Source organism: Drosophila tropicalis, unplaced genomic scaffold (genome assembly GCF_018151085.1).
Source record: "Drosophila tropicalis isolate 14030-0801.00 unplaced genomic scaffold, ASM1815108v1 contig_562, whole genome shotgun sequence".
NCBI classification, from domain to species: domain Eukaryota; kingdom Metazoa; phylum Arthropoda; class Insecta; order Diptera; family Drosophilidae; genus Drosophila; species Drosophila tropicalis.
Genome location: NW_027173037.1, coordinates 255731 through 282962, shown reverse-complemented (window position 1 = coordinate 282962; position 27232 = coordinate 255731). Strand labels below are relative to the sequence as shown.

At 37.1% G+C, this 27232-nt stretch overlaps 4 protein-coding genes across 4 annotated transcripts in view; 3 read left to right on the top strand and 1 right to left on the bottom strand.

Moving 5' to 3' along the window:
- Window positions 1–17551, top strand: part of Snoo (Sno oncogene) — a 99114-nt gene extending 81563 nt beyond the window's left edge. The window contains exon 2 of the mRNA XM_068287474.1: window positions 9866–17551. Coding sequence (XP_068143575.1) covers window positions 9866–12757 — 2892 coding nt within the window. The 3' untranslated portion in view covers window positions 12758–17551. The remainder of the gene's footprint in view (window positions 1–9865) is intronic.
- A 1301-nt stretch (window positions 17552–18852) lies between these two features.
- Window positions 18853–21762, top strand: LOC137575079 (uncharacterized). Its single transcript, XM_068287479.1, has 5 exons — window positions 18853–18977; window positions 19029–19191; window positions 20554–20678; window positions 20735–21405; window positions 21462–21762. Exons 2-5 carry the CDS (start codon window positions 19059–19061, stop codon window positions 21688–21690), a joined length of 1158 nt encoding a protein of 385 aa, XP_068143580.1. The 5' UTR covers window positions 18853–18977; window positions 19029–19058; the 3' UTR covers window positions 21691–21762.
- Window positions 19273–19890, bottom strand: LOC137575106 (mitochondrial import inner membrane translocase subunit Tim13). Its single transcript, XM_068287515.1, has 2 exons — window positions 19640–19890; window positions 19273–19562 (listed from the first exon to the last, which is right to left on the bottom strand). Exons 1-2 carry the CDS (start codon window positions 19793–19795, stop codon window positions 19473–19475), a joined length of 246 nt encoding a protein of 81 aa, XP_068143616.1. The 5' UTR covers window positions 19796–19890; the 3' UTR covers window positions 19273–19472.
- SmE (Small ribonucleoprotein particle protein SmE) lies at window positions 19987–20475 on the top strand. The gene has a single exon (XM_068287480.1). The coding sequence runs from the start codon at window positions 20078–20080 to the stop codon at window positions 20360–20362; it is 285 nt and encodes a 94-aa protein (XP_068143581.1). The 5' UTR covers window positions 19987–20077; the 3' UTR covers window positions 20363–20475.
- Window positions 21763–27232: the final 5470 nt, after the last annotated feature.

Sequence of the window (27232 nt, the reverse complement as noted above, 5' to 3'; positions counted from 1 at the left end):
CCCCGACCAACCACAATGCCGTTTGAAGTGGTGGGCAATGGGCGGTTTGATACTGGTTAGTGTGTGGGTAATGGGGGATGCTGCCGCTCGAGATGATGTTTAAATGCTGTGCCTGCAAAAAATTTAATTAGACAACTGTGAAAATAAAGAAAGAGGAGAAGTGGAGAAATGTGGAAGAAGAAGAAGAAGAAGAACTCAACCAACGAACCATCCATCCATCCAACCAGCCAACCAACTTACCCTGAGGGTTAAGAACCCCACTACTAGTAAAAGTTTTACGAATTGTTCGAGGGTGGAGGGGGCAGGATTCTTACATTTCGGTTTTGGAATGAGCTGATGGGTAATGGGTGACTGTGCTGGCATGTGTAGGATACACTCTCTATAAGAGTGCATTGTGTTTTTTTTCCCCTCCATGGACGACGTTTCAAGGGTAAGCAAAAGAAGGAAAAAAATGAAAAGGAAAATGGCGAGCGAGAGTTATGGAGTTCCCTCCATTGTTGTGTTTGCTCTGATGTGCCGCTTGGGGCCAGCAGTGGCAACAGCCGCATATTAATTGCATTGCATACTTTTGGGCTCATTGTATGAGGGTGTAGATTTTGACTCGAAACCCCGACCCACCCTCCACTCTCTCCCGTTCACCCATTATGTATTATTAATAATGAATCAAACTTGACTTTCGGTTCGTTGCTCGACGGAACAACAAAAGAAAACTGAGTTCAAATTGTGTTGGGGGGCGCCCCTAATCAGGGGCCCAGCAGGACGAACAATGAAAAATAGTCAATTCTATAGCAAATGATAAGCACATTGGAAATAAATGGTCTATTAATGCAACACAAAAGTCCATTGTACTATTATATTTCCTAATTGAATGTCTTCTCCTTTGACTGCTCAATGCAATTTCGTAATTGCACTTATCAGAAGCTATCATAATTGTATTTTGAAGAATATGAAAGTATTTTTAATCTTAAGATAATATTTTACAATAATATTGAACAGTTTATTAAGCACATTAATAATTATTACAGATTTATCCATAAATTTATAGTTTCTTTAAGATATGTTTTTTCTACTGAAATACTTATTCTCATCTAGGTTAAATAGTATGTAATTAGTACTTCAAACTAAATGAATGCTTTTACTATTTATTCTTTAAACATATCTGATAGTCTTTTCAACATTTTGTTAATGCAATTTAACAATTGTTTAAATGAATCGGGCCTATTTAATTATAGTTCTTGCCATTTCATTAAAAAATATTAGTTTAAGGTTAAAGGGTAATGCTTTGACTACGCCTCTGGCAATTCTGAAGTCCTTCTTAATGAAGGCTTCATGAGAATACGTTGAAAAGGATTTTAATATGATGCCGCAACGTTTTCGTTTAATGTTTTTGACATTGCCTTTAACATATTCGCACACAACACACACACTGAGCTGCAAAAAAAAAGAGTGTGAATTTCTTTTACTTCATTTTTGTGACGTAATACTTTTTTTGTGAATTTCCTTTATTTTTCAGCTGCTGCAGGGTTTTTGTTTTTTAGTTTTTGTTGCTGTTGTTTTTGTTGTTTTTTTTTTTTTTGTGTCACGTTGGGCTGCTACATGCGCGCTCCTTGGTTCAATGACATTTTCCATGCTTCAGCTATAAAAATGAAATTCCAGTTGAAAGTACAATGACGCTGAAGTACCAACAACTAAGTGAGACGCCTTCTTCTAGCCCGCAGCTTTAAAATTGCTTAAAGTTTGTATTCTTTGTTTGTATTCCTCTATTTATTTGATATCTTTTCTAATTAAGCAACACACCCGCCTTCCCCTGTCCAGATCAGGGGACACACATTCAGGCAGAGCGACCCACATGATTTTGATTCGAGGAAGGAAGAAGGCAAAAAAAAAAAAGAAAAAAAGTGGACACAACAAAATGTTGTCCCAATCCCATAAACTTTTAAAGCCAAACGATCTTACTGATCCGATGTGTGTCTGTGTGTGTGTGTGTGTGTAGTATGACCATGTTTGGTTTGAGTAATAAATAAATCGAAATAAGAAACGAATCGCATTGGTAAGGATCAAACCAAAGCGAACATTTTCATAAATCCTCCAGGTTTATGGCATTTTTGTGCAAAATTTTCTCAACGATTCTTTGTAACTGTACAAAATAGCCAAAGTCATGACCATACATTGAGGCTCAAAGGCTGCAATTGAATGACAATGGCAGAAAAGGGGGGGCGGGCAGTGCGGGTGGCGATGATGGTGGTGGTGGTGCAGTAGAAGAAGAGGTCAAGTGGTCAACAATGAATACTAAATGCCAAACACCTTTAAGTATGCCAAACATAGGCATAGACAGGCAGATAGAGAGTGTGAGGAAGCGTGAGAGAGGGAGAGTGGAGTAACAGATAGGCAGTCAAAAACTGACAGTTTGACTAACATTTCCAGGAGGGAAAGGGAGGGGAAAAGCTTCTGCTACTTCCGTGTGTATATGTGTCTGTCACTCAGCCAGTCAAGAAAAGTGTGTGTGTGTGTGTGTGTGGAGTGTGTCTAAGCAGCGGCCTTTTCTGACAGGTTTGACTTTTTCAAAACTCAAGAAGGATTTGTATTTTTCTTTTTTTCTGCATTTTCCCCATCGCTTTCCACCAAACATAAAAAAAAAATAGAAATAAAAATCTATAGCAGTTTTAAGTTTTAGACTCTTTCTCTAGTAACTTACAGTTTGACTGACGTTTTAAACTGCCTTTTGCCTGGTCATTGGGGGGCGTGGCAGGTGTAAAGTTTTCCCAAAAACGTTTCTTTTACCCCCCTCCCGATAGTTGTCTCTAATTTGCTGTGGTTAAAAAGTTTTTAAATTAAATGACATGACCATGAAACGACGCCCACGACAAGACAACGACGTTTGATGGGCATTTGGAGGCGTGGCATAGACATGTTCATGTTGATTTTAGAGCCAAACCCCAAAGATTTTCATTAGCTATAGAATAACATGGAGAGAAGACACAAAAAAACTTGAGTAGAACTAAGACTAACAATTTACCGTTTTCTCTCACAAAGACAGGCCATAGAGATCGCATATAAAGTGAGAGAAAGCAATGGAGAAAAGTAAGGAGGAGTGTGGGGGTAGAATAGTTGAGGTCTTTCTCAAAAACAAATCATAAATTTTGTGGTCCAATTGGTTTTGGGCCAATTATGCAGCAAACAAATGACCCATAATGAAGTAGAACGAACTGCTGCTGCTGCTCCATCTCCAGCTCCTGCTATTTTCTACTGCTGTTGGCCAACTGACAAAGTCAACATTTATCTTGCCATATACGAACAGGAATAGACAAAACTATAAAGGAACGACAATCCTCAAACATATTTTAAAGCCGAACACAAAGCACTCTAAGAAATATTATTCGCAAAAAAAATTGACTGAAAAAGAGGCTCCTTTACAATAAATTTGAATCGTATTTGAAAACTCTTACGTTTGTTTTCTTGTAATTTTCTGTTAATACAGTTATTAGGTTTTAATGTGGTTTTAGCGTTTGCAGGAAAAGTTATTTCATTCAATGCCTATGGGCCAGTTAATCAAGAATTAAAGATTATTGAATAATTTTCTAAAATGTGTACTTTAAATCTTTACGTTCTGATCCTTTTGAGTTTTAAATGAAAATGTCTAACAATTTTGATCTAGGAGAATATTTTGCACTCAACTTAGTAAACTAGTTAAGCTGATCGGTTAACTCGATCATACTCTTCCAAACTATCAAAGTATTCTCTATATTTGCACTATAATAAAGCGTTTGCTGGCAACAAATAAATTTTTCGTTTTCCATGATGGGCTCTCCTTACTTTCTCAGGCGACTCGACTCGAAGAAGAACAAGGGGAACTGAACGGGGGACTGGGGAGGGGAATGAATAGTTCATTCTGTCTCTGGGTATATTTGCTGGCCACAATGTGCCCAGCCTTAATTGCCATGTTGCGGCAACATGTTGCTGATCAATGGCAGAGGAGCTCCCCATGGTCAATGATAATGACAATGCCACAGAGAAGAAGAGGAGAGGAGAGAGAGAGAGGTAGACCAAAAACCAAAACTCAAAGTCCCATGATTAATGACAATAAATTTGTGAAGAGCTTTAGAATTATTGTTAGAGGCGGAAGCGGCGGTTGATTAGAGAAGCAGCCACAACTGCCAATGTGGTAAGCGGCAGCAGCTCTCGTAAATTTCAAAAATATTGCACGGCAGCTGTCATAAAAATGCAATGCGATGGCAATTTGTTGTTTGGTTTTCCTTTTGCCGCCGTCACTTTTGTGCATAAGATTAACATAAACCAATGAAAGAGGCTGCTGATAAAAAGGGGGGGCGGTAAGGGGTTGCAGGTGGGCAATGTAGTAGGTAGATCTAAGCATTGCGCCTGCGCGCATTGTCTGACTGGTGGCCATCACTCAAAACGTCGCACGCTAATTGGACAGTGAAATTGCAGTGGAGGAGTTTCTCTCTACCTCCCTCCCTCACTCTCTCTCTCTCTCTCGCTGTATGGCTCTGCTTAGATGGTAGTAGGCCTAATAATTTACCAGGCAACACGCATTAACTTCTTATTTATTTTATGCGCAGTTTCGGTTTCATTTAGTTACATACTCATTTACCTCTCTTTCGAAATTCCTTCATGTTCATTAATTATGCGAATCGAAAAACCCAAGAGAATAAAGAAGAGGGGATAAAAAGTTGCTAAGCTATACAAAACATAAACAAATGCAGTCAGCCATCCATAGAATAAAGTTGGGAATTTGTTTTTTGACTTCATTAAAGTTGATTTAAATATTTTTCTAAATGCATTTGGACCGGCTCTTTGAATGCAATAAATGTGTTTTACTTATTTTTACAGTTTTACTTTTGAAATGAGTTAAAAAATTCTTTTCGCGCGCTTTTCATTATCCAAGCCGCTCTATAATTAAATTAGCAATTTGTATATATTATTTTACTCATTAAAACTGATTAACAGGGCTGTCTTCTTGATTTTGAAGTGAACAAATAAATCTGAAAAAAGTGCCAAACATTTATTTATAGTTTTCATTTAAATAAAAGGCAATTACTGATCGACATAAAACGACATAGAGATCTAATTTTGTTATTGCATATATAAAACTGTAAACTAGTCAAGAAGGAGTTACACTTTTATCACAATAAATTGATTGATTATCTCAAAAAGTTTGTATCTTTTGTATTCTGCTTCCTTTTCGAGGCCTTTTAACCATGTTAATGTATTTAAGTTAATCGAAATTTATTATCGAATCTCACTGTATTGAAAAAGAAAGAAATCAAAAGTCTTTCTTAAGAATCATTATCCATTTAATCCAGTGCCGGACTAGCCATATACCAGTATTATCAAATAGTACAGAGAACTATAAAAATATCACTTAAAAATTAATTGCTCTGTTCTGTTCAAAATATGTAATTTGAAAGTTTTTCTGGATTCGTGCAAAATAAACTCTAAACTTTGCGTGTGTTGAACTTTTTTAAATTTCCAGTGATTTTCGATATACTTTTAAATTCAATGAAGTTTTATTTTAAACCGAGACAAAAATACCAAAAATGAAACATTAGATATATGTATATATTTAGAGAATTTCATAAAGTTATAATTTACTCAATTTTTTGAGCATTTGAAAAGTCCTAAATCTAAATATTAAACGTAGAACGAGTTCTCCAGTTTACATTAAATTTATGAGATTTTTATGGAGTTAGTTTACATTTTGTGTAAGGTTTGCAAGATTTTGTTTCACCAATCGGGACAAGGTTATTCAGTTTTCGTTTACTTAAAGCCAATTAAAAATGTGTCACATTTTTTAAATCGTGTCCTAACTTTCAAATCGGAATTCGATTTTGTAACTTATATTTTGATTTTTTTTTAATTGCATTGGCTTAATCCAGTGTTAGCGATAAATATTATAATGACCGGTGAAATGATTCCTCTTGGACATTGATCATATTTCTTTTTAATTAAAAACTGGCTCTATGTCGATTCTAGGACCTATTTTGGTTTAAATTTAAAAGTTAGAAATAGGGAAGTCTGAGCAATTCTCATCGGAATTTATCTAAAATATTTGTTTAACAAGAAAAATCTTTTGAGGGTAGGGTATGTCATGGTCATTGCTTGTGGGTCTTGGCAATTGCAAATGTGTTTTTTTTTTTTTTTTTTGACTTCTTGTGTTGCACTTTTTTCTCTTTAGTTTTTGTTTTTGGAGCCGCTCCTCTCTCAGACCGACTGCACCGACTGACAACGGCAACAACAAGCAAAACAGCAACAACAACAACACGAATTAAAATTGTAAATGTCGCGACTTGTTCGGGGATGTGCAATGTCGATTCGACTGGGCAAACAAGTTTACGGCCCGCGCCAGACACAGACAACAACAACAGTAACAGCAAAAGCAACAGCAATAGCAACAACCACGATGACGCCAAGAAATGCAGATGAAGGCGGCCTGACAGCATCGTCTCGTCGATTTGGCGGTAAGAGTTGCATATGGGTCGCTGCTCCATTTCCAGATGGTGGACGACGACTCTGCCACAGTCACAGGCACAGGCCCAGGCACACATCCTCATCAATTGCCGAACATGCAACATAAGAGAGAAAGAGCAGCGATCAGCTCAATAGTAACAGCACCAGGAGCAACGACGACGACCGATCCGTAGCTGCATAATTGCCAGTCTAAATCAATGGGGCGCAAGTTGTTGCTGTTATAGCCAAACCCCGCTTCGCACACACACTCACACACACATGACTCTGTCCGACTTCATTGTCAACGCCATCGTCTTCATCTCCATCTCCATTGCCGTGTCCATGTCCATGTCCGTCTCGCTCGTCGTCGTCGTCGTCAATATTTGCCATGATCTTATCGTCAAGCAAAGTCATGTCGTTGCCATGGTTGCGTCTCCGTCTCCTTCGTTTCTACTCTGCTCCCTAACTATCTCTTTCGCTGTTGCCTTTGCGGTTCATCTGGCAGCAACAGCAACAACAACAACTCACAGTCACTTGGGTGCAATTATTTTATTATACCCTACCATAATAATGGGTATACAAACATACCCATTGATCTGTCCTTGTTTACACAAACGAAAGGGTAAGGAGAATGTTATAATTTATATAACTTTAATCCGATATGGAATCGTACATGCAAAAATAAAACTTTTTATGAATCAACAGCAACAGCAAATGTAATCAAGGTTTGCAAAGCTATGATCGTCTCATGTAACAGAGAAAAAGATAAAAGATGTACATACTATATGTATGTATACATATATAGAGAGAGATAGTATAACTTTGGATCATTTAAAGTCATTTTCTTACTATATTAAAAGTTTCTTATTTTATTATCTAAAATAATTTCAAGTTCTGTACTTTTCTTCTAGTGAATTTAGAGGTTAGTTTTTGCATTTTAAGAGCATTCTAACTTCGGTAATTGATCTGCCGTTTGTCTTTTATTTTCTATCGTGTGCATTTCGTGTTTGCTGCACATCATCTTTGTCGCTGAGTTATGGCAAAAGACCTTGGACTTAAGCACTTTGGCGCGATTGTTCGATACGAAACGCCAACGTCGGAACGACTGTACCGCCAAATGTCTTGCTGCACCCGCACTACCCAAAAGCAAAGGCTGAAGCTGGTGCAACACCAACCAACCAAGCTTAAAATGCCCTCCACCCGCATTTTAGCCGCTCTTTTTGGACTCCCATTCTCCCCAGACTCTGACTCTGACTCCTTCGTTCTGCAATTTGTCATTGCGCCGTCAGCAACGACGCGTGCGCCAAAGACTGGAGGCTGCTGCTTCAGCCAAGAGCCTCGGCACCCATCATCTATCGCTGACTGCCATCTGCGTACAGTTAAACTGACTTCGCCTGCTGGCGTTGGCGATGGCGACGGCGACGGCAACTTTCCTCCTCTTGGTGACTGTCGACTGGCGTCTCCTGCAGCGTATTTTTTTTTTTTTAGCTTTTGCTTTTTTTGTTGCATGAGTCTCTGAGTCTCTCGGTGGGGCTGCGGCTGCGGCTTTGGCACACTGGCGCTCCTTCGACGACTTCTTTATGGCTCTTGATTTTTATGATTTTGCTGTTTAATGGTTCATTTGTGTGCCTTGGCCGTGTATGTGTCTGGCTTCCAGTTTTGTTATCGCCGCGTCTATATCTCTCAAACCAAGTCTTTAGTTTATTTTTTTTCGGTTCTTTTACATTTCTTTGGTTTTTTTTTTTTTTTGCTTGTTTGCCATCGTCGTCGTCGTCGCCAACATTCTGGCGGACTAAGTGTGTGCTTAGTTGGTCGATTGTCTGCTTGGCTTAATCTCTGTTGAAAATATTTGACCATAACGCCATCATGCTCATCGTCGTCGTTGCGTCGCCACTGGCGTTTTTTGGCCGACTTGTTGTTGTTGACTCTTCGAGTTATGGCCGACAGGAATCGATATAGTGGGCGAAGGAATGGTGGTGGACAGTTAACTTCTTTGTTTGTTAACTTTTTACATTGTTTACTTGTTGTTTTGTTGCGTTGTCTCCAATCCGCTAAAATTTATGTTGCATACTTTGTGGCTGAATCCCAAGAACCAAACAAAAGGGTTTTGTATAGAAAACTAGCTTTAAATGCTAAATAAGTATATGCTATAAAATAAATTTAATAATGTTTTTAAAATCTTTGAAAATGTTACTGATGACTGTCAACTGGACTAGAGATTTCGTTTTTCGTTCCGTTTTCATCCAATATTTTCATGAAACATTCAGAATTTCTTTCATTAAACTAGCATTTCTTTTAATAAATCTTTCCTTTAGCTTTTCCTCTCAAATAATCTTGGCAACAAAAATAACAGAAAACAAAATTGGTAAATTTGAAATAGGGATGGAAACTGACAAGGAGTTGAGAATAGTTGAATGGACACTTCAGCGGACAAGTTCACAACAAGAAAAAGTTAAAAATACTATCAAAGATCGAGTTGAAAGTCCTTAAAATTAAGCAGTTCGTATTTAGAAAACTCATTTAGTATTTTCCATACAAATGGTGAAAATTTAAGCTATAAATCATACGGATAAGCCCTGCCAGAATAGACGCTTAGTTTATGGGGTTGGTTAACAAATTTGCTAATCACCTTAGCATGATTATTTTAATGAGCTACTCCTCAGAGTTGTTGACATGCTTCTTAATGAGACACCACTGAGCTACCGACCATCAGTGGTATTTTCTGTTTGTGCCGCCGCCGCCGACTCAATCAAAACAGAGTCCGATAGATATATCCATAATGCCTAGCCACGATTTATGGTTTGGTGTCGTCGTCTAGCTTCTTGTACTCTTCTCTATGTCTCTTGTATGTTTATGGCCATTTGTTGAACTGCTGCAGTGACACCTTCTGTGAAACGGCAGAATAGTGAGCGACGATGATGGCGCCATATTCCATTCAAAAATCACTTTATGGTGTTGCCCCTGACCATAATTGGATGCGCGGTGCCAATCATTTTAACAGCTAGGCAAACACGCAAGGCCACGAGAGAAAACCCGAGACCGAAACCGGCTTCGGCAGACCCAAAACTCCTCTGATGATAATGCAAAATGAGCTGAGCTGAGGAGGAGCTGCATGGACGGACGACGGGTATGTGATCGTTGTCGTCTTCTTCAGTCTCTCAATGACAATTGGCGCCGTAACTGCGGGGCGTACCGAGACCGAGACCCGAGGAGGATCTGTAGTTCGCTGTGTCTGCTTGTTTGTTCATAATTAGCCAGCGTTGGCAATTCAAATTAATGATGGCTACTGGTTTTTCCTTCTCCTCCTTCTTTTTCCTCTCTCTATTTTAATTTTTTGCTTCTCTTTTATGGACGATCAATTTTCTAAGATGTCTTCTCTCTCTGTCTCTTCTCGTTTTAGGCGGAAATGCTTATGGATGAGGGTCTGTTGGGTCCACTTGGTGGTTTGCCTCTGGTGGCTGGGCTGGGGCCATCGCATCAGGCTTTGCCAGCCAACCTCAAGCAACAACAATTGGACATTCCAAGCTCCAAGAAACTAAAGGGGGCACCCCCACCCAATTTGGAGGCCTATTATCCAATGATGTATGCCCATTGCATGCTGCAACAGCAGCAACGCGAACGCGAAAGAGAGCAGCAATGTGTGGCGGCGGTGGGACAACAGCAGCAACAGCAAATGAACTGCTCCTCATCGGCATTTCGTCCATGGGGACCAGGCAATTCGGCGGCCTTTCTGCAAGTCTACAATGCCACAGCGGTGGCTGCTCTCTCATCTCATCTGCCCTACACCTGCCAAGATCCACCCGAATTGCAGAATCCCGAACGTGTGGTTCGTAGCTCGGATCGTGAGCGTTTTGAGCGAACCTATCAGCCAAATGTGGCCTTGGCACCACGCAAGAGTATACTTAGCAAGGAGCGGGACAAGGATCGTGAGCGGGAGCGCGAGAGGGAACGAGAACGAGAGCGCATGGAGAGAGAACTGGAGCGTCAGCGATTGAGGGAGAGAGATGAGCAGCAAAAAGAATTGCATATACAGATTAAACAGGAGCGGGCGAGTACCCCATCTCCACCGGCGTCGTCTGTGCCGGCAGTGCCGGCTCCTTTACCCTTAGAATCCGCTCATACTTCAAGTCGCAGCAATTCGCCAACGACCACGCCAACGCCCACGCCGATGGCAAAACCACTCCCGCCCTCTAGCAGCCAAGCGCCACCAACAACCGCTAGTCGACATGTGGTTGCACCACCTCTGCCCCTCAGTCCGGAAGAGTTTTCAGCTGGCAGCAATGAGATAACCTCATCCACATCGCCAGTGCCGCCAGTCCGCATAGCCACAGTCAACCAACACAACAAGTTAATGCCCAGCACAAATGGCCCCAGCAATCATCACCATCATCATCCATCACATCATCACCAGAACCAACAGCAGCACCAGCAACAGCAGGAACCAAGTCGCATAAGGATCAATAAGAATTTGATGATTCAGCCGACCATAGCAGCAGGAGCAGGATCTCCCCTAAATAACAATAATAATGGTGGTGGGGCCTTGGTGGTGCAATCTCCCTTGCCAGCGCATCCCAACCACCACCATCATCATCCTTCACTGGGTGCCCCACATCATCATCATCATCATCATCATAATCAGCAACAACAACATCAGCATCATCACCATAATCATCATCATTCACATGGCTACTATAAGACGCAACAACAGCAACCATCACCCACTCAGTCTTCCAGTGCCGGTCTTAATTTAAGTACTCACTCCTCCAATGTGGTTAGCTCGCCGCATCCTCAAACCACCAAACAACAGCAACATCCAACTCCGCATCAGCAGCCACCTCTTCAGAATGGTGGAGGCACCAAACCCCATTTGGGCAGCGAATTTGAATTGTCAACAGACACGGATGATGACAGTCTGAATGGCGAACCGGATAGCAGTGCCATGCTACCACCTTGGGAACAGGCTGTGGACGCCCTGCGAGAAACGCGACCCCGGGATCGGGAACGTGTGCTGAACTTGCTCCAGCGCCTGCTCCAAGAGAATCAACAATATCGCTTTAATAATCTGCAATTAAGTGAACTGTTGCACAAGCAGGATGTCCATATCTCCGATTTGACCGAGCAATTGCAGCGATGTCGCCGTCAATTGGAGCAATTGCAGGATTGTAAAACAGATCTGAAGCGAGTGCCATTGAAGCAGACCACCATGCTGGAAGAAGACGGCCCGGAGGATGATCGTGATGAGGAGGAAGAGCTAGAGGAGGAGGAAGAAGATCGGGCGAATAACAATAATCTTGGTGAGCAGCTACTGAAGCAACCGCAAACCAATGGTCTAAGACGTAGTCCTACGCCCCTAAATCGAGATGAAGACGAGGAGGAGGGGGAGGAGGAGGACTTACAAAATCACGAGCAAGAGTCTGAGGATGAGCCAGCCATGAAAAGGGTTAAGCTGCAGGAACAGAACGAACGAACAGTACAGCCCGATGACCATAGTCAGGGGGATGATGATGAAGAAGACGTAGATGAAGATAGCCGCAATTCTTCCATAAAGGAGAAACCTCTTGAGAATGGTCGCCAGATTAATGGTAATCATTTGGAAACTTCGGAGGAAGAAGAAATGGAAGAGGATAGTCCAGACAACGACAATGATATTGTTGGTGTTCCTGTGGATCAGGATGAGTCCCATGTGCAGGCTCCACATAGCAGTTCAGTGGCTACACCGCCCACAGCCACAACACCCATTTCCCCCGATTCCGCTGCAACAGCGGGACAATTGTTTGACAGCAGCAACAGCAGCGATGAATCATCAATGAAGAAGGCACAAATGTCTGCCTGCAATGCTTTAGCCAAAATGACCAACAACAACGATGACGAGGATGACGAAGACGAGGAGGATGGCGACGGCGAGGATAATGATAACGACGATGATGATGATGACAATGACAATGATGAAGTGCGGTCTGACAAACAACAACAGCAGGATGAGGACTCAGATGATGAAATGCCTTTGCAGCAACGCAAGCAAAAAAGACGTCGACACAACGGCAATAACAGCAATAATAATATAACAGCATCGGTAACATCTTCCACTCCAACCGCAACTCCATCTCCGTCTCCAGTGGCGTCAATACCCACTACGCCAACGCCAGCAACTCCACCACCAACAACAACAGCAGCAGCACCACCACCACCACCCATGGCCACTAAGGCGAGCAAAAAACAAACCACCATGCCACCAGCAACCATAATAACCACAACGAACTGCGAGTTACAAATCAAAAAGGAAATAGCCTAAATAGTCCTTTCCCTGTTTCACGTTCTAATCCTCGGTCAGCTCGAACGCTGTCTCTTTCACACACAGACACACCAACACACACCCTTACACACACTGACACTGACTCACAGCAACAACAACAAAAACATTTTCTAAATGTTTTATGTTTATTTCTTGTTTAAGTTTCATTTACTTTTTGTTTTGTACGTTTTCTTTTTGTTTTTTATTTAATTTTTAAGTTCTGCAGGTCAACAAAAAAAAAAAAAAATGGAAAATTTTTAAACAAAATGTTTAAGCTCAAAAACTTTGTCGAAACGCACAATACCCTTTAAAAGGGTATAGTGTTTCATGCATAAACCTCTAAATATGTAAAATTTCAGTTTATAGATCAAGGCAAATGGTTAATGGAAAACATTTTCAAAAGAATTTTAAAACTACATAAACTGAAAGTTTGTTTAAAATATTTTGATTAACAGAAACTGGACGATCTTGATAATTTCAAAACCGTTTCAAACCCTTAATAACCGCTTTGACTAATACTCAATTTCCACATACTTTTCTACAGATTTATAATGCCTTGTTTCTAGAACTATTCCAAGTTAACCTTATGAATTGAAAGTACTTGGTGCCGATATTTATATATAACTCAAATGAAACTTTGTTTATTTAATATAATGACTTTATAGACAATTTATGAGATTGACATACCCTTCTTAATTACTTTTTGTTTAAATACTCTGTTGAATGCTCAAAATTGTTTTTTCTATTCATTCAATTCAGGCATTATCTTAATTACTTATCCGTTGCCCTTGATCTATATATATAACTGAAACCGAATCTGCGATCAATCATTAAACACTACTTTTACTTTATTGACAAAGCCTACAAAATATCATGAATTGTTTAAAACATTCAGACGGATTTATTTTTTGTTTTATCAAATCAATCTTAAGCACATTTTGTTCTTTTTTTAAAACTTGTTTTTTGATCTCACGTAACACAAAACAAATATAATTCATAAGGCATTCTTGTCTGCCTTTATTAAAGTGTTTTCTAAATTTATCTAAACTAACAAGGAACTTTGCTTGCAGAAACCATACAAACATACATTTACATATATATTTAATTAATTGAAACCAAAGCTTTAAAAAAAAAAAAAAAGAAAAGAAAAACGAAAAAAAAAACAAAAAAATGGAACAAAACATTACTTGTAACAAAACGCGATTGACTTATGCGTTTGTTTTATTAATTTTTTATTTAAATGTACTCTTAATTTTATTAATAAGTTTTTATACCCTTGCAAAAAGGGTATATTAATTTTGGTCAGAAGTGTGCAACGCATAGAACAAGCATCTCCGACCATACAAAGTATATATATTCTTGATCAGCACGACGAGACAAGTTCAACTAGCCATGTCCGTCCGTCCGTCCGTCCGTCCGTCCGTCTGGATCAACGCAAACTTCTCCTAGACCGTAAGAGTTACAGAGCTGAAATTTTGCACGTAGGCTTGTATATACTGCAGGCGTTGTATATCTCGGATTCAGCCGGATCGGACCACTATATCATATAGCTCCCATACAAACTCCAAAGTCACGAACAGTGACTTTTCTCAATAACTTCGTTATTTTCTATGCTATTATCGTGAAACTTAATATTAGAGAGTTTACTACGCCTATAAGCGACTATGCCAAATTTGATCAAGATCAGGTGACTATATCATATAGCTCCCATAGGAACGATTGGTCGAAACAGTGACTTTGATCAATATCTTTCATTATTTCCTATGATTGTAGGCCTTTCTTTCTCAAGCTTAAGCGTTTTTAGATAAAACGTTCTTCCACATTGATGGCTAATAGGTAAGGATAGAGTTACCAAAAAAGTTGCAAGGGTATACAAACTTTGACGCGGTCGAAGTTAGCCCCGGCCCTCTGGTTTATAATTTTTTTTTGAATTATAAAAGCTTTGCGAAGACAAAAAAAACTACGAAATAAGTTCGGAATGTCGAATTTTGTATACCCTTGTAGGTTTCTCAGAGGATAACAAGACCACAAATAGTAATCCGATCTTAATAAACATAACTAAATAACCAGGATTAATTTTTTACCGTACTCCGATCAGAATGATTAGTAAGTAGTTGTTGTTCAATAGTTTGAATAATCTAAATTGATCAAATTCTAATTCTAATTCTACATTTCAAATGCTATGCAAGGGTATATAAACGAAAAGCAAAACAGAAAAAAAAACTTTAAGCGAGGCTTAAAAAATATAATTCATAAAATACAAAAATACAATTTACTTACTTTTATTTACTAAGGGCTGGCAGCTATATATATAAAATATATATATTATTGTAAAACCCTCTGGAAATCATAAAAAATATATGTTAATTGTAAGTTTAAATAATAAAATTTAAGTTAAATGCAAAAGAGTGAGTAAGTGACATACACAGAGAAAGAGAAAAAGAGATAAAGGAAGTGAAAAGGTAAAGCAGAGAATACCGAACGAAAAAACACACACACAAAATGAACCCACCACAACAATAACAACAACAAAATAAGTAAAATTGCTAAAACAACAAGAATAACAAACAAATTTATAAAATAATTATTACAAAATATTTTATAAATGAAAAAAAAAAAAACAAAATATACAGTACTAAGAAAGTTGCCGCGTTAAATTTAAAAAAATAAATCAATATGTTTAATAAACCATATGATAAATATATATATACATACAAATATATATGAATACGGTTAAACAAATTATATTAACATAAATATTTATTGTAGCCTCTAATGAAAGAAGGATGAAAACAAAGAACACTTATAGTTATATATATTTAACAAGAATTAAATAATTGTATACTTTCTGTTTCAACTTTGTAAGCTTTGCTTTGTAGGCATTTAGTTTTCCGATAGAAATCTTAAATTAAATAAAAAGCAAGTTATACACATCAACAAATACAAAATATACAAAAAATACAAAAAAAAAAAAAACATTGCTAAATAGATTTTAAGGCTTCTCTTTTAATTTTAAGTATGTGAAATTTTTGTAAATATTATTTCTTTCAAGTATATCAAATTTCGTTGCCAATACATTGTGAAATATATATGTATATATATACATATACCGAAATATATGTATATGTATATATGTGTATATACTATGATTATATTGTTCTGGATATAACAAACAAAAAAGTAAACCAAGCCAAGAGCCAAGCAAACCGAAAGCAGAGATTTCAAAAATCTATAAACGTTTTGTTAAAAAAACCAACAAAAAAAAAAAAAAAAAACACATAATTCTTAAATTATTTCTATGCCTGTGTGTGTTTGTACTTTCTAAAAGAAAACATTTCGTTCTTGATTTTTAAAAGAATTTTCGAAATTAAAAACAAAATTTAAGCAACTAAACATACAAATTTAAACCAAAATTGTCTTTAGTTTGTAGGCAAAAAAAAAATATATATAAAAAAAAATATTGCAAAAAAAAATGTGTAAAATTGTAAAAATTTAAATTTAAACAAAAACCCCCCAAAAAAAGAAGAAAAAAATAAAAAATTGTTATGCAAATTTCAAAAAGTTATATAAATTATATGCAAACAACAACAACAACCGAAAAACCGAAATAAATATTGCTATGCAAGAATTAAATAAAAAGTTTAAAAATAAAACAAAATACAATATATATACATACTTATATATATAAATTATTGTACAATTTATTCTTTCTTTCTTTGTTGTCCATCCCAAAGCCTCCCCCTCTTAAATGACAAAAAAAAAAAAAACCAGATCTTATAATGGAACAAGATACATATATAGCAGACGATGAAAAACAAGAAGTTAAAACATGGTTAATCAAAACGGTTTTCAGCAATATTTCATATTTATGGCCAAATTTTACAAAAATCAACAAACAAACAAAATAGTTGAATAAAACAAAAAATAAAAAGGAAAAAAAAAATACAAACAACAACAACAAATAAAAGAACAAACAGTTTTTGTATAATTTTTTGCTAACAACCCAAAGATAAAACAAATAACAATCATTTTATAAAGTTAAAATCGTAACAGAAATAAAAGATGATAACAAATTAACTATATATACATTCATATATTAACAAATTTTACATACCCACGACAACAACAAATATCTTTGCTTGATATTGTTCAAACAAAAATAAAAAAAACAAAATAAATGTGCAAAAGCAAGAACAAAAAAATGAAAATAACATACAACACTTAATAATTAATAAGCATACAAAAACAAATCCGCGTCTTGTCAAAATATAATTAATTATATATGGCAAAAAATAAAAATAAAATATTAACAAAAATGTACAAATTATGGATGACGAAGAGTTGAAGTAGTCGAAAACGAGATAAAAAAGCAAAAAAAAACAAAAGATTGAAGCAGAACAAGCAAGTGAACGAAAATAATGGCAAAACCACAAAGCAAATTAAGTTTAATTAAATTAAACAGTTAATGACAAAGAAATAAACAAATTTGACTTCAACGTTTCATATTTAAGTAGTGCAGAACCCAATAAACAATTCAGCAAACCAACAACAAAAACCATTATTACATATGTAAAGAAAACCCCAAGAAAAAAATAAAAAAAAAACATAAATATTATGCAAAATACATAAAAAAAACTTTCATTTCGATTTGAATTTGACTGCCGTTACTACTCGGGCGTTGCCACACTTGGATAAATAGTTTTGCCAACATTATTCAAATATGGTTGCATACTTTGAGGGGTTATGGTTTGTTAAGAAATTTATTAGAAAGAAATATATGAAATATATGAGAACTACACAGATTCTAGAACTGGCCACTAGTGAAAATATATCATAAACATGGCGATGTTTCAAAAGGGAAACCCTATATCGTCTGCTCCAATAGTAAAGTTGGCTTGCTACATTAGTAAAGGAAATGTTTGGGTATAAACTGGTTGGTGTTAAGATTTTAAATTTCAGGGTAAAGTAAAACATCAAGACACTTTTGCACAAAATAAAAAGTCTTTAATATAAAATACAGTCAGTACGATCTATACTAAAGAAATGGATTAATCTACACCCAGGAAACTGTTAATTCACCTCAAATTTTGCCCTCCTTTTCAGAGTTTTGAATACCGTTTGCCACCCGATCCTTCAAGATTGCAACTTTGAGCATTTTAACTTTTCCACTAGAGTTAAATTTATTATTTGATCACTTTATTTTTTATGAGCTTAATCCCTTATTTCAGTGAAGAGGAAATATTTCTTAATGATGAAGTTGAATTCTGGCTACGCCTCTGGCTCATTTATTACCCAAGAGAACGAACAAAACAAAAAACTGAATATCGTTTACCTGCTCAAGAATCCAGAAAAAGAGCTGATGCTGACCTGGCCCAGAGTTCCATCTTCAGTCGTTAGGGCAAAGCGCGAGCGTAAAGAGCATTAAGGGATATAAATTTTTGTAAATTTGACAAATTAATATGTGAAATTTACAGTTTAATTGCTAAAATTTAAGTACAGTGGAAATAAAATTTGTGCTTTTTTATTTTTCGACTGCCCACTTTTCTGTGATTCTTTGAGATTTTTGCGGTAAATTGTTTTATGCCTAGCATTTTCATTTTAAGAACCGGTTCTGTGCACTCTTCTTGGCCAACACTCAGAGAGTAAGAGAGAAGTCGAGAGAGGTTCGTAGCTAAAGAGACAGGGAGGGGCGAGGGGAAGGTGCAAACATAAACAAAAACACAAACAAAAATATTTGCAATACATCAAGACTATGGGAACACGTGCCCCGCCACCCTGTCCAGCAGATCCTGGCTTGCCTCAATTAATTGAGGATTTACAGCGATTGTCTGAGGATCAGGATAGCGCCGATGTGGTCTTTATTTGCGGACGCGAGGATGAACGCATTTATGCCCATCGCTTAATGCTGATGGCCCGGTAAGTTGAAGTAGTCGCCTGTGGATAGTGTTTAATTACCTTGCCATTACCTTTTTTGGTGGTGCGAACGTGCAGCTATGTGAGGCATCTCTTTCATTCGATTGAAGCTAATCAATTAATTTATTCTTTTGTGTAATTGCCTCCTCCCAGTTGCAAGAGCTTCAAGCGGGGGGATCCAATTCCCATACCGGGATGCACTGTGTCACCAGCTGCACCAGGCACATCGGCTCCAACCACAATTCGTCTACCGCACATCAATGCCGAATTGTTTCGCCAATTTATTTTGTATGTTTATACGGCAAAGGTGAGCATAATACAAATAATCTTTTAAGCACGGGAATTATTTCCTTTGTAGTTGGTTTTACAGGATTCACAAGTATTTCAAATGATGATGATGGCTCAAGATATGGGCGTAGTTGAATTGCGTGCAGCTTGCGAAGATCACGTAATTTCCACTTTGTCTGTGGAAAATGCCTGTACATTTTTAACTGCTGTCATGGATATACACGAGAAATCAGGTATGCAGAGAGCTATAAGAAATACAAGTTAAGAAATCAAATTTCGCGCAAATAATCGATAGTTAGAAATCCGATTCAGTGTCCGTTATCATTCTCTGGCAACTCTGCTAGACAATCCATGCTGGCTGGTGTGAACTACAGTTTCTGGCAACACCAAAACATGGTTATCAGCATTATTCACGTAACATTTATTGAACTTGTAAAGACTATATTATAGTTGTAAAACTAATCAATAGGTTGCCAATGCAGTTGTCCCAAATTGCACTTCTGGTCTACAATTTTTACTGCATACGCTGTAACCGCTGGCCGTAGGTTCGTGAAATGAGATTCCACGAGTCCATGAACCGGTCCATACACATGGAAATGCATTTCTATTAGAATGAAATAAAAGATCATTATTATTTTCATTAAACTGTTGCAAATACAATTTGAATAAGCTTGAGATTACCTGTTCACCAGAGTCTAAGGAAGTGCCTGGCTTATTGACACATTTTTTGAAACATTTTTGTGTCATTTGTGTGAGCATCTCCTGCGCATTGGCCACAGCAATTTGTTGTTTCACCTGGGAAATCAATTCACCCTTGTCCACGTTAGCCATAGACATTTTATGATTTATGTTTTATGTTATTAAAATTAATTTAACGAATTAAATGAATATTAACACACAGGTTACTAGCCCAGCTAGGGGTTGCCAGAATTTCCAAAGAGTGCTATTACCAAAAACATTTTATCGATAGCAAATGTAAAATATCGGTTCATGTAGATAAGATGTAGATGCATTTCAGCTGTGTGCCCATAACTTCCATCTCTAGCGAAAAGAGACGCCGGCAAAAGCAGCGACAAACGTTGTAGAATTAGCGAAAATTTTCAGTAAAAAACATTCACAATGTCCTTCAAAGGCAATCCTAAAGTGCAGAAGGTGATGGTCCAGCCCATCAACCTGATTTTCCGTTATCTGCAAAACCGCTCCCGCGTCCAGGTCTGGCTGTATGAAAATATCTCACTTCGTATTGAGGGCCACATTGTCGGCTTTGATGAATACATGAATCTGGTGCTGGACGACGCCGAAGAGGTGTATCTGAAGACCCGTCAGCGCAAGAGTCTGGGCAGGATTATGTTAAAGGGCGACAACATAACACTGATACAAAACGTTAATCCTTCCAAGGAATAGCCAGACACTTCAGCCCTCCCTCTTAGCTACAACTACGATAGCCTCCTGATCGTAACTATAAGTGAATTAACTGTAAAGTCTTTATGAAAATTAAAACAAAATTTATATGTAAATGAGGAGTTTTCATTGCTAGGAGCCAAGTGAATCGGTTTTTCATTTGTTTGGGTATTCTTGCTTCTAATCTGTTTCAGGAGCAAAATGTTTTATGGAACGCTGCATCATCTATATAGGCGAAAATGCAGCTGAATGTGTAAAGACGCATGCCTTCCTCACACTCACAAAGGATGCCCTGATTAAAATCATATCATCGGACTATGTAGGTGGTTATTGTAAGGATATTTTCATTCATTAATCTTCTTTTGTTTTTACTAGTTTTGCCTCGCTGAGGAAGAGGTTTGGCGTTGTGTCTTAGCTTGGGCGAAATACCAGGCTGGTGTCACCCAACCCACTGCCCATTGGACAGAGGAGGAGCGTGCCCGTGTTTGTCAGCACTTGAGCGGAGTTATGGGTCATGTTCGACTTCTTCTAATTGATAGCCAGGTGTTTGCCGAGGAAGTGGAACCCACAGGAGCAGTTCCTATGGAATTATCACTGGAACGTTATCGCTATGCTGCACTGCATCCCAATAAGCTGGTGGAGAACGATAAGCGCTTGCAACCACGTCTAACGGTGGCCATCAATATGTTTCCCGGCTCTGTAATTTTACGCAACGATAAATTGCCTTTGCAGAGCATTCTTAATAGTTGGTTTGGTTCTCCAAAACAATGCTGGCGTTTAGTCTATCGCGCCTCCACCCACGGCTATGGTTCCAGTGCCTTTCATCGCTATTGTGATGGGGTGGCACCCTGCATGGTCATTGGCCTGGGCGATCATGGAGAGATTAGTGGAGGATTCACAGATGTGGCCTGGGCCAAAACCAGTCGAAAGGGTGGCTATATGCACTCTGAGAGAGCTTTCCTCTTTGCCCTCAATCCGGCCAACGGAGGCCAACCAGCCAAATTTGATATAGTGAAGAAACCCTATGCCATCTGCTATCATCCAGAGTAAGTTCTTCTTGCTCATTTAATTTTCCTTTTCCCCCATTTGTCTCTTTTTCCAGCTGTGGACCAATTTTCGGTGCTGGCGCTGATCTGCTTATATCGAGTAATTGCAATGTAAACATTGATTCATATTCCAATCTTCCACATTCCTACGATGGCCCAGATCTTACACTCTTTGCCGATTACAATTTCTGTGTTAGTGACTATGAGGTCTATACTGTGGCCTCTCCATCGGCACCTGCCTTGCCGCCAGGTGTTCCCATTAAACAGAAATACGATAGATACTAAGTAAGTTGCATCAGCTATGTATGTAGCCCACCCTGACAATAAATAAAACTGGCTCATTTCCTTGAAAATACACTTGAACAGACTATACTTAGATATTGTAATCCCCGCCGGATCTGCCACGGTTAATGGTATTTCATTTTAAGGGGCGAGTCCACTGAGTTCATGACTTTGCACAAGGTAAAAAAATAAATAATAATACAAAAAATATAACAAAAACAATCGAAATTGAAAGGTAATTAATGATTTGTTATATATAGAAAACTGTTTTTGGACTCTTTTTTTTTTTTGCGGCTTTTTTATCTAGATGGCAAAAGAACCAGCAAATTAATTAACTCGTTTCCATGTTTCTATGTAAAAACCAACCGAGGGCTAATCGATGGGTATTGCTTGAATTACAAATGCAGAATATACAAGAACTTAGTAAGTAGTTATAGTGTTGACACGATTTCATTGTATGGAGTTAAATTGAAGTAGATAATTATATTAAAAACCTGTCAGAGATATCCAAAACACTTTAAAGAAGGTACCAATACAAGAAATCTAGACAAAGAAATGTAGAAACTGATAAAAAGGAAACTAGGAATAAGAGGAATTGCTCATCTGACAGGTTATGTGGTAAGAAGTACATAGGTAAAAGTGTTTCTGGAATCTTTAACTTTAATTGAAAATCTTAAGTTTCTTGAATAATTGAAAAAGTCATTAGACAATCGCATCAAACGTTGGGGCGATCAGTGCTCCCTTAAGTATGCAATATGCAGATCAAGTATTAGATTTTACACATATATAAAAAACTTTTAGAATGTCTTCTGGATAAAAAATTATAATTCATTGGTTATAGACACTTACCAAGGTACAAGTACTTTTACAACGTGTTGCATACCTTATGGGGCAAAGCTCCTTGCTTTCTAAAGGGATAGATTTGCCTATGATCGATGAGTATTAGGTGTAATTAGGAATAATTGCTTTTTAAGTTTTATATTTTTTTTTGTTCTTTTAAAATTTATAACCACTTCATAATCAAATAAATAAGAATTACAAATATTTAAATGATTGTTAAAGTTCATTTTGTATGTTGGTCTATTTTTAGATCTCAAAAGTTATTCAAAGTAAATGATTTTTCAAATTAAAAAAATAAAAAGCCACTAATTATTGTTTACCTTACCTAATATACAAAAGGCGTGTTTAGAATTTAAAAAACTTCTTTATATGTTTTGAAAGGCGAATTTACTATAAATATATAGTTATCTTTTATTTTTTAACCAGTTAATTTTAACACTATGAAAAACTTTTAATGATCTCAAATCTCTCAAGTTTATTAGATTATAAAGAACTATAAATCATCTGAAATATAAGATTTATCTAAAATTTAGATAGAATATCTTATCGAGGCCTAATGTCTCTTAAAATTATGTGTTTCAGTTAGTTAGAATGTCGATTGCGTATGTTTTGAGCACACCTCGCTGGAGTTACATACATCTACATATAATATTTCACATTCGAAGTTATGTGCACTTGAACCTGGTTAGGTTGAGGTCCACACGTCCACCACCACTGCCACCAACAGCACCACCAACCACCACCACACCTCTCCATTGGTGCTCTCGATAGTTCAACACCAAAGCGATACAATTGACAAAGGAAAACAAATGCGTAAAAGGCAATTTCAGCTTCACTTTGGCCATATAATGGTAATAAAATAATAATAATAATAATGGCTAATGTTGTGTTATAATGAAATACTATACTCACAGGTAGATACATAGATAGATAGGTAGGTAGGTTGGTATCCCTCTCTATCGTACGATTTGCCTCTGCACATGGCGCTGAAGTTGCTCTCGACTGGTTTTCAACTACTTTTCAAAAAGCTTCTGATAAATTGGTCCACGCTCTAAATTGGTTCTAATTAAAGCGCCTTTTTTTATGCTGATCGAATCGATCAGCGTCTTGGTTTGGCTTGGCTTGATTTGGCTCGGCTTGACTTGGCTCTTGGTACGCAGAGCCCCCACATTTTTGTCATTCGTCTCGATCTGGAGATTTTGGGGTTTTGGTTTTGGGTTTTTGTGGCAACAAACAGAAACAACAAACACTTGATGTTTGGCGTTTTTTTTTTTTGTTGTTTAAATGTGTATTGTGACTGCACAAAAGATTGTCAGTTAAAAATTTGTTAACGACTTAAGGCCAAAGCTCGAGAGCCACAATTTTTCGATAAGGTATGACGGTGAGGTGTGAGGTAAGGTCTGTTGTTGTTCTCGTACTTAATTTTGACAGGCGGCAAAAGCCTCAGGGGCAATCAGGCTAAAAGGCATACTGTGGCTGTGGCAGGCGCTAGAAGAAGGAATGTCATTTCCAAAGATCTCTTGTCAATTTTAGATGATTGTCGAGTGGATTAGAGGGAAATATACATACACATTATATATGTATATACATACATATATACATACACATATAAAATGGTTTTTAGTCAAATTACGCCTGTCACATGAAAAGGGAAAGGCAAAAAATCAACTGGCGCTAGGTACGCGTTGTTGTTGTTGTTGTTATAATTGGAGTGAACTATGTACTGAACAAAACTTGTTCTGACAATATATATATATACACATTTTTGTACCTATTTTTCCATATTGCATATGCAACATGCCTAGCCATTGGGAGTCTAGGGTTGCATAAGGAAGGAAAATGATCTTAGGAAGTTTCGCAATTTTTCATAAGGAAAAGTGTTCAGAACAGAATACAGAAAACTGGTTTTTCTAATTGGTTTATTTAATTAACAAAGCTAATAAACAACTACAAAGTAGTTAAAGAAAAACATATATATCAATTTAATTCTCTTAAAAGTCTTTTGTCCATCATGAAATGCAATGACAATGAAACTTTAAAATAAAATAATCCATTAAATTTGATTTAATCTCAAGGATCTGCATATATGATTGTTAAAAACTAAAACATAATTAATTGTATTCAAAAGCCAAATATCACGTAGTACAGCAGCAGCAGCAAACTCAAAAACCAGTTGATATATTAACAGCAATTTTATGACAAATCTGCAGACAAAAATTGAATTGGCGAATCTATTAAATTCTATTCAATTTGATGGCTAAAATTAATGGAAATTTACAAAAAAAAATGTTAACATACATACCAAGTACATAAATTCCCCTCTAAGGCGGATAGAAAAGTTCAAAGTTTAAGAAAAGAGTTTGAGAGTTAAATATTTTCAGTATTTAACTGGTCGTCTTTACAAGTCCATTCTAATGCCCTTATGGACCTATGGCAACCAGCTATGGGATACAGCGTGTCACTCCAACGTGACAAAGGTTCCAAAACAAGATGCTACATAGATTGGTCGCCTTCTATATCCGAAACTGTGTTCTACACAGGGACTTACAAAGCTCCTTAGTCCACAAGGAATCCTGAGATTCGGAGTTCGCCACCGCGGCAGACTCACCAATCACCCAAACCGGCTGGCAGCAGACCTGCCAAATGAAAACTATCCTCGCAGACTAAAAAGATTGATTTGGATCTACCTTCCAGGCCTGATCCTGACTGGTAGCCCTAGTTTCTTCGATCTTACCAGATGGTGGTTTAAGACCCACCTGTTGAACCCATCTGCCGCTTTGCTTTTTGAATGTACTTTTGCTAATGCCATGTTTTATATGTTTTTCATCGAATTATTGACCAGGTCTGGACAGATTTTAAATAAATTAACTGAAAAGTATTTAACCGTATACATAATAATTGGAAACTTTCGAACAAGTTTCAATAATGGGAAAACAAACACCACAGAGAGTGATCACTTTGGACCCAATGAACGATTTTTGGGCATTAAGTCTAACTTATGAGTTATAAAGTCTTTTTAAACAAATGATTAATACGAAAAAGCTAGATCCTGATAAAATATTTGAGTTATTTTTACACGCCATACCAACCCTGAAAAGAACACATTGCGTATACGTAATTTTAAGCTGCTTTAAAGCATTTACGTATACGAGAATCTACTTTGAAGCTAAGGGTTAACGACTTAGCAAGACTTAAGAACTTATTAGCAAACATTTATATACAGATTATACTATAATTAAGCATTTATTACATGTAACTCATAGAAACCACAATTAATACATTTAAATAACATAAAAACTTATCAACTTTACTTCAATATCAATATTTTCATTTACTTAGACAATGGAGAAACCCTTGAAAAAACGGAAAGAGCACAAAGTACACACAAAGTTCATTAAATCAAACAGCTGATTTTGCAATTAAAATTGTGGAGAGTCAATAATATCGTTATTTTGAATTGAAAAACGAATATTAGATAAACAATTAAATTTTTTGAATTGCTTAGCTTTAGAAATTTAAATTGTACCATTTTGTAAAAAGTATTTAAAAATTTGACTTCTCAGAAATGCCCAAAAAGTTAATGTTTCATCAATTTTTAGATTTTATGCCAAAAAGAACGGCTGTTGGGCCCCAAGGTAATATTCGAACCGAAAGGTTCTATTCTTTGCAAATAACAAATGTTGAGAATATCTTATGCAAAGAGATAAAGAGTACATACATATATACTAAGAATATCTTTTTTATTCATTTTGAATATGGCTCACATTATTGTTAATCAAAATCTCGAAAAATGTTTGTTTAAGACCTATTTTGGGTAGTAGATCGATAAATGGTTATTTGCCTCTTAAGATCGAATAAAACATTTTCAATTAATTATTATCTTATTGTTTTAGTTGCTAATGGCAAAATCTCTAGTCTCTAAGTAAAGTCTATTAAATAGTTGAAATGTTTTCCCATTGCAACATTCTTACAAGCTCCAACCCTGGCTACTGTGTAAATGTGCAAAATGCATATATTTTTGTTGGGCTTGGCCCAATAGTCTATAGAACAAAGGCGGTCTCTGCCGCCCGGCCATTTGCCATGGCCAGTTGGTCAACCGCTAAGAGACTGGCCAACCCATGTGTTACACTTTAGGTGACTTATTTACATATTGAAATATCAAATAATTTGTAATATAATTGAAAGGAAAAGTCAAATACATACATCTGTACATATCTGAGAATTGGGGCCACAAAACTATCAATACGACCTTGAAAAGTAAAAAGAGACAAAAGAGATTCTACTTTTAACCGATTTCCTTATAATATTGATTCCAGCGACATTCTTGAAAGTGAATCATTTTGCACGCAAGAGGAATTGTAGGGCGGATTTTCCTGACACATTCATGTGCAAGATAAGATCAGAAGCATGGCATGTCCAATGCATCCGTTTCCGTGTGTCGTTATGGTTGGGATGGGAAGGGGGGAGTGTAAAGGGAGCTCTAGTTAAAAAAGAGAAGGTGCTAATCATTCGGCAAAAGGGACACAGTGAGTCCAAAACAATGACGTAGCCAATGAGTCTACGCCTTCGCGTATCTGTCTAACTGTCTGTCTATCTCACTGAGCGTCATTCATTCATAGCCTCATCATCATCGGTAGCTGTCTCGACGCCTCAATGCACTCGGCATTATTGTTACAAGCCAATAATAATTCATAGGAAAACCCCC